The sequence below is a fragment of the Monodon monoceros genome, unplaced genomic scaffold, assembly GCF_005190385.1.
Source record: "Monodon monoceros isolate NGI ecotype Baffin Bay Population unplaced genomic scaffold, NGI_Narwhal_1 Super_Scaffold_13, whole genome shotgun sequence".
Lineage (NCBI taxonomy): Eukaryota > Metazoa > Chordata > Mammalia > Artiodactyla > Monodontidae > Monodon > Monodon monoceros.
The window spans coordinates 32,117,229-32,124,318 of NW_021703769.1; the positions used below are offsets into that span (position 1 = coordinate 32,117,229).

Genomic DNA, 7,090 nt, shown 5'->3' on the forward strand with positions numbered 1-7,090 from the left:
AAAAAAAAAAAAAAAAAAAAAGATGTTGGGGGTAGGAGTTTATTAATTAATTTATTTATTTTTGCTGTGTTGGGTCTTCGTTTCTGTGCGAGGGCTTTCTCTAGTTGTGGGAAGCCAGGGCCACTCTTCATCGCGGTGCGCGGGCCTCTCACTATCGCGGCCTCTATTGTTGCGGAGCACAGGCTCCAGACGCGCAGGCTCAGTAGTTGTGGTTCACGGGCCTAGTTGCTCTGCAACATGTGGGATCCTCCCAGATCAGGGCTCAAACCCGTGTCCCCTGCATTAGCGGGCAGATTCTTAACCACTGCGCCACTAGGGAAGCCCCACTGGAATTATTTTTGACTAGCTAGGCATTATAGAATCCAAGGTTTATATGTAGGCAGTTTTTTCTGTAAGAAGTACAAATAATTTTATTTGCATAAGAAACTTGACAATTGTATATTACTGTTTGAGAGATTCATTTTAAAAATCATATTTTTGTATATTACTTAATGAGCTAATAACTCTTTTGATATTTTCTTCCAGGTAGCTGATTTCGAAAGTTTTATTGGATCACTAAATGACCAAGGTTACCTCTTGAAAAAAGGCCCAAAGGTTTACCAGCTTCAAACTACGTAAAAGAGCTACCAAGCCAGGCCCTCCTGGGTTTATTATGAAGAATATGCACCAAAAAAAAAAAAAAAAAAAGTGTTATCTGAAAAATGACATCCCAAAAGTAATGTAATAGGAAAAGAGTGTTGAACTAATTTAAGAAGTGATAAAGTCATGTGTTAATTTTTTACTTCTCCAAAAGGCTAAAAATAAATTGTTTATATTTTATCTAAATGATGTAATTAGAAATTATTTATAGTTTTATTTTTGACCTGTCTTTCATTCTTATAAATATTTCATAGTCTTGCATATCACATGTGCATCTGGCTAAGCATTTACAAAGTTACATTTAAATGTTTAAATAGTTCTGACACACAAAATTGAATATCTTTCAGAAATAAATTGAAACCAACTTTCAATTCCCAAAAAATTTGGAAATTTTTTTTTTTTTTTCCTGCAGTACGCGGGCCTCTCACTGTTGTGGCCTCTCCCGTTGCGGAGCACAGGCTCCAGACGCACAGGCTCAGGGGCCATGGCTTACGGGCCCAGCCGCTCCGCGGCATATGGGATCTTCCCAGACCAGGGCACAAACTCGTGTCCTCTGCATCGACAGGTGGACTCTCAACCACTGCGCCACCAGGGAAGCCCATAATTTGGAAATTTTTATATTGACTTTTTTTTGCCTTTGGTTTATAACATTATATAAGTCTCATGTATACAATATTACAATTAGACTTCTGTATATACTACTGCAAGCTCACCAAAAGTCTAGTTTCCATCCATATATTGACATACTAAGCTTAACATCTTAGCTACTGAAAAAAATTTTAAATAAATAGCTGTGCGAGACTAATATTTTTTTCAAAGTATATTTTATTTATTTATTTATATATATATGTTTTTTTAGTTGTTTTTTTTTGGCCATGCTGTGCATCTTGCGGGATCTTAGTTACCCTACCAGGGATCAAACTCATGCCCCCTGCAGTGGAAGGTGGAGTCTTAACCACTGACCACTGGACTGCCAGGGATGCCTGTTGTGCAAGACTAATATTAAAACCTAGCAGCATCTGTTCCACTCTTCCACATGCCCTATTTTTCTGTTCAGTCTCAACTGTTCTCGCATTTACCTCCATTTTTCTAAAGGACACGCTAGTAATGCTAATTCTTTTTTTTTTTAATTGAAGTATAGCTGTTTTACAATATTGTGTTAATTTCAGGTGTACAGCAAAGTGATTCGGTTATACATATATATGTATATATTCTTTTTTTATTATTATATTCTTTTTTCTATTCTTTTACATTATAGTATATTATAAGATACGAATATAGTTCCCTGTGCTATACAGTAAATTCTTGTTATCTATTTATAGTAATGATCATTCTTTAGTTTTCAGTTTCAAAAATTATATTGACTTTTTACCTCAGAAGATAAGAACGTGGTTCTCTTAAATCCTTCTACATACATACATAAATGCATACATACACACTTCCCCATTTCTTTCCAATTTAGTTGTATATCATAATTTTTAGTTAAATCTGTATTTGGCTTTAATCTTATTATGACTGTTGAATATATTCATCTCCTTTCTTGTACAAATTTTGTTTTCCTTAGAATTAATAATTTGTTTCTCAACCACTTAGCTTTGACCCCAAGGCTCCACTGTAAGTCTGAATCTCCTCTCAGAATACACAGACAAATCAAATAGTCTATTTTAACTTCTTGGAGACATCTCTTCTGGAGTTCTCCAGCCTTTTCCATTCTGAACTACACATCTGTCATCATGAGATGTCTCATTTTCTCTCCCATTTCCTGGCTCCTATGTCTTTCTCTTTCTTGTTTTACTCCTTTATTTTGGTGGAATCCATTTTCTAGTAGCTTCCTGAGGAAGATTTTATAAGGCATCTTCTATCCTTAGTCATGGATTGATAGTTTGGGCATAGAATTTTAGTTTGGAAATCATTTTCACTCAGAATTTTAGATATTACTCTGTTGCTTTTAGTTTTCAGTTTTGCTGTTTGGAAATCCAAAGCCATTCTGATTTTGATCTTGGTATGTGACCTTTACTTTCTCTGACAGGCTATTTGTACCTTCCCTTTTCCATGGTGTTCTGAAATTTTATAGTGTTTAAAAACTCTATGCTGCTGGTTTCTTATGCCAAAAATGTTGGAGTTATCTTAACTCTCTCTCTTATCCCCTAATCAGTCCATCAACAAATCCTCTCAGCACTATCTTCAAAATGCCTGAAATCTGATTACTTTTTGTTACTGCCAGTTCCACTATTCTGGCCCAAGCCATCATCTGTTGTTCAGCTTCATAAGGACAAGGACTTTGCTTTATTCACCACTACTGCCCTAGCATGTAAAACAGATTTTGACCACATACCCCTATGAGGTAAACACACATGAAGTGGGTGATTATACCACTTATAAATGAGGACACAGAGTGATACAGAACTTAATCAGAGTGGTTAAGCAACTTGATTTAAGAATATAGAAAAAATAAGAGAATAAATGAGAAAGGAGTTTCTAGTTACAAGAAGGAGGCATTCTCCCGTTTCTCTCTGGGAAGTTGCTCAAAAGCAATGAGGAAACTGAAGAACAAAAATATATAGTCCAGGGCTTCCCTGGTGGTGCAGTGGTTGAGAGTCCGCCTGCCGATGCAGGGGACACGGGTTCGTGCCCCGGTCCAGGAAGATCCCACATGGCCGTGGAGCGGCTGGGCCCCTGAGCCATGGCCGCTGAGCCTGCGCATCCAGAGCCTGTGCTCCGCAACGGGAGAGGCCACAACAGTGAGAGGCCCGCGTACCACAAAAAAAAGAAGATGTTGGGGATAGGAGTTTATTAATTAATTATTTTTGCTGTGTTGGGTCTTCGTTTCTGTGCGAGGGCTTTCTCTAGTTGTGGGAAGCCAGGGCCACTCTTCATCGCGGTGCGCGGGCCTCTCACTATCGTGGCCTCTATTTTATATATATATATTTATATTTATATAGTTCATCTTCTGTGAACTAGGAAACAACTTGAGACCCCAAACCCCAACACTAGGAAGGACTCTCAAGAGCTGTCAGGATGACCCAGGCAGCCTTGCATAAGGGAGGAGGCAGAGATGATGCCTATGGCTGAAGATTTCCAAAGGAAGCAACGAAGTGTTTCTCAGAGTGTACTTTGCACACCTCTTGGAGAAAAATGTAAAACCCCACCGTTGCAATAGTGTGAATATGGCATACAGATTGGCGGCAGCAGCTTCTAAGGAGAGGTTAAATGAGAAGTTATACAGATGCCACTTTGAAGGAGAAAAAAAAAATCTGGCTGTCCTCAAATTTCTCCAAAACAACACTCATCACTGAAACATGTAGAGCAATGCCCACAAAAAAAAAGTTTTTTTCTTTTTTTTTTTTAAGTTCTGGCTGCATTGGGTCTTTGTTGCTGCGCGCGGGCTTTCTCTGGTTGCGGTGAGAGGTGGCTACTCTTCGTTGCGGTGCACGGGCTTCATTGCAGTGGCTTCTCTTGTGGAGCACAGGCTCTAGGCGCACGGGCTTCAGTAGTTGCAGCACGTGGGCTCAGTAGTTGTGGCTTGCGGGCTCTAGAGCGCAGGCTCAGTAGTTGTGGCGCACGGGCTTAGTTGCTCCGTGGCATGTGGGATCTTCCCGGACCAGGGCTCGAACCCGTGTCCCCTGCATTGGCAGGCGGATTCTTAACCACTGCGCCACCAGGGAAGCCCACAAAAACCTATAAAAATAATTTTATACCCAGATGTTTAGATCAGGTTTCTTAGTTGCAAACCAGGAGTCAACAAACTTTTTCTGTAAGGGGCCAGATAGGAAAAACTTTAGGCTTTCTGGGTCATATGACCTCTGTCACAGCTATTCAACTCTGCCATTGTTACACTACATAAACAAATGAGTGTGGCTGTGTGCCAATAAAACTTTATTAATAGACACTGAAATTTTAATTTCGTAAAATTTTCATGTGTCTAGAATGATAATCTTTAATTTTTTTAATCCATTGAATAATGACAGATAGTGGGTCCAATTTGGCCCATGAACTGTGGTTTGCAGACTCTTGGTTGCAAACAGTAGAAACTGACTCACTTGATTAAGCAGAAAAAGGAGGTTTTTGAAAGAATTTTCGTTAGCTCACAGGATTGTTGGAAGGCTGGTGAGTTAAGAGGATAAGCTTCAAGGAGCACTTTCTAAAATTGGCCTTAAGAGGAAGCTGCTACCACCCTACTGCCTCACAAGGCACTAGAGGAAAGTGCTGTTGCCTTCATGTCCCATGGATGCCACTTCTGTACCAGGGACATGGGGAAACCAAAATACAACTTACAGCAAACTAGATGACTGGAAAATTAAAACCAAAAAAAAAAAAAAGGCAATGTACACTGAACGTTTAACTGTAGGACCAATAAATGTGATTATTGCCATAGAACAGAATGTAAATATTAAGTCCTGATATTAAGAAAGGAAGGAAGGAGAAGGTAGATAGTAGTGTAAATATGATGTCTTTGTGGGATAGAGGGTTAAAAGGTATTTAAAGATGATAAATCTATTAATAGTATAAAAAGTACATTTCACAAAAGTCAGCACAGATAACATCAAACAAAGTAAGGTGATAGACGCGAGAGAGAAGGAAGAGGAAATATACTACATAAATAGTGTACACATCTACTATATGTTTATATAATATATACTTATGTAGTATAAATATACTACGTTAACATACATTGTTCAAAGAGGAAAATAACAGATACTGTTTAAAAGGTCAGATGTTAAAACTATTAGATGAAATTATAAACCTAAATTATCAGAAGAAACTCTTCTGTGTTTCTTAGATCCTCTGTTGTCTACTTGGCATCCATTAATCGCAAGGCCAAACTAATGTCCAAAGTTGTTTACATCTCTGCTGGGATCCAGCTTTCTCTGATTACAAACCTTCCAACAACAAATGCCAGTATCTATGTTTCACTTCTTGCCCAGTAGGGGACATCCTCACCTCACCAGTTCCCACAACCACAGCAATAAACACTTAGGCTTCCCCCTTGCTCCCGCCTTCTGACCAGCCTTGATGCTAACCCCTGTGGCCCTTTGTGGTGTGGTATTGCCCACTTCTCTTGGGAAGTGTAAGTAATAAATTCATTCAAAGGCAGTTGCCTCATGTCTGTTAGCTTACCATTCCTGATTAAAATAAATCCCAGGTACAAATTTTAGAACAGAAACATACAAAGCAAAACAAGAAAACATATCGTGGAAAGTTTTAGAAGAAAGAAAAGAGCCTAACATATTCATGACAGAAGTAAACCTAAACCTAAATATGTCAAATCAATAAATGCAAATGGGCTAAACTCGCCTATTGAAACAAAAGTCTTTCAGATGGGATCACAAACTCTTGTATGCAAGATACACTTAAAGTCAACTAGAAAGTTGAAAATAAAAGTATGGACAAAGGTGTACCAGGAAAATACAAACAGAAAGCAAGGGTGTCATCTTAATATAAAAGGAGACTGAAGTCAAGGCAAAGCTTTATTAAACAAAGAATATTTTCTATAATTCTAGGCAGAGCAGTTCATAAAATTATATAATAATTATGGATATGTTGCAAATAGCGTTAGGAAGCAGAAACTATAAGAGAGACCAGGAAATGCAGAAGTCAAGTAGTAAGAGACTCTGGTTTACTTCTCTCAGTTCATGGTAGTCAAGTGGGTAAAAATTAAGAGTAAAGAAGATATTCTCTAATAACACCATATACAAAAATAAACTCAAAATGGATTAAAGACCTAAATATAAGACTGGAAACCATAAAACTCCTAGAAGAAAACATAGGCAGTACACTCTGACATAAATCGTAGTGGTATTTTTTTTTTGGATGTTTCCTAAAGCAAAGGAAATAAAAGAACAAATAAATAAATGGGACCTAGGGACTTCCCTGGTGGTCCAGTGGTTAAGACTCCACACTCCCAGTGCAGGGATCACAGGTTTGATCCCTGGTCAGGAAACTAAGATCCCACATGTGGTGCAGTGTGGCCAAAAAATATATATATAAATAACTAAATAAAAATAGGGACTTCCCTGGCAGCCCAGTTGTTGGGACTCCATGTTCCCAGTGCGGGGAGCGGGAATGCGGGTTCAATCCCTGATCAGGGAAATGGGATCCTGCATGCCCCATGGGGAGGCCAAAAATATATATGTATATATAATGGAATACTACCTAGCCATAAAAAAGAATGAAAATTTGCCATTTGCAACAAAATGGATGAACTTCGAGGATATTAAGCAGAATATCACTGTAGATTACAGCTGAGTGGAGGGTGGGGTGTAGCTATTGGAGTCAGGTAATAAATAGATTTTGGGCCCAAGTCCATCTTACAGTGGACCAGTGGGTCCCTGAACCTACCCTATAGTTACTTCAGTTCCTGAATGCCTAATTGGAGCAGACATACTTAACTTAAAAAATCTCCACTTGGCTCCCTAATTTGTGGATCAAGGCTATTCTGATAGGAAGGCCA

The 7,090-nt window shown here is 38.7% G+C and overlaps 1 protein-coding gene across 2 annotated transcripts in view; it reads left to right on the plus strand.

Moving 5' to 3' along the window:
• Nucleotides 1–715, plus strand: part of MCM8 (minichromosome maintenance 8 homologous recombination repair factor) — a 39,119-nt gene extending 38,404 nt beyond the window's left edge. For both annotated transcript variants that reach the window (XM_029222352.1, XM_029222353.1), the window contains exon 19: nucleotides 526–715. In XM_029222352.1, coding sequence (XP_029078185.1) covers nucleotides 526–618 — 93 coding nt within the window. In that variant the 3' untranslated portion in view covers nucleotides 619–715. The remainder of the gene's footprint in view (nucleotides 1–525) is intronic.
• Nucleotides 716–7,090: the final 6,375 nt, after the last annotated feature.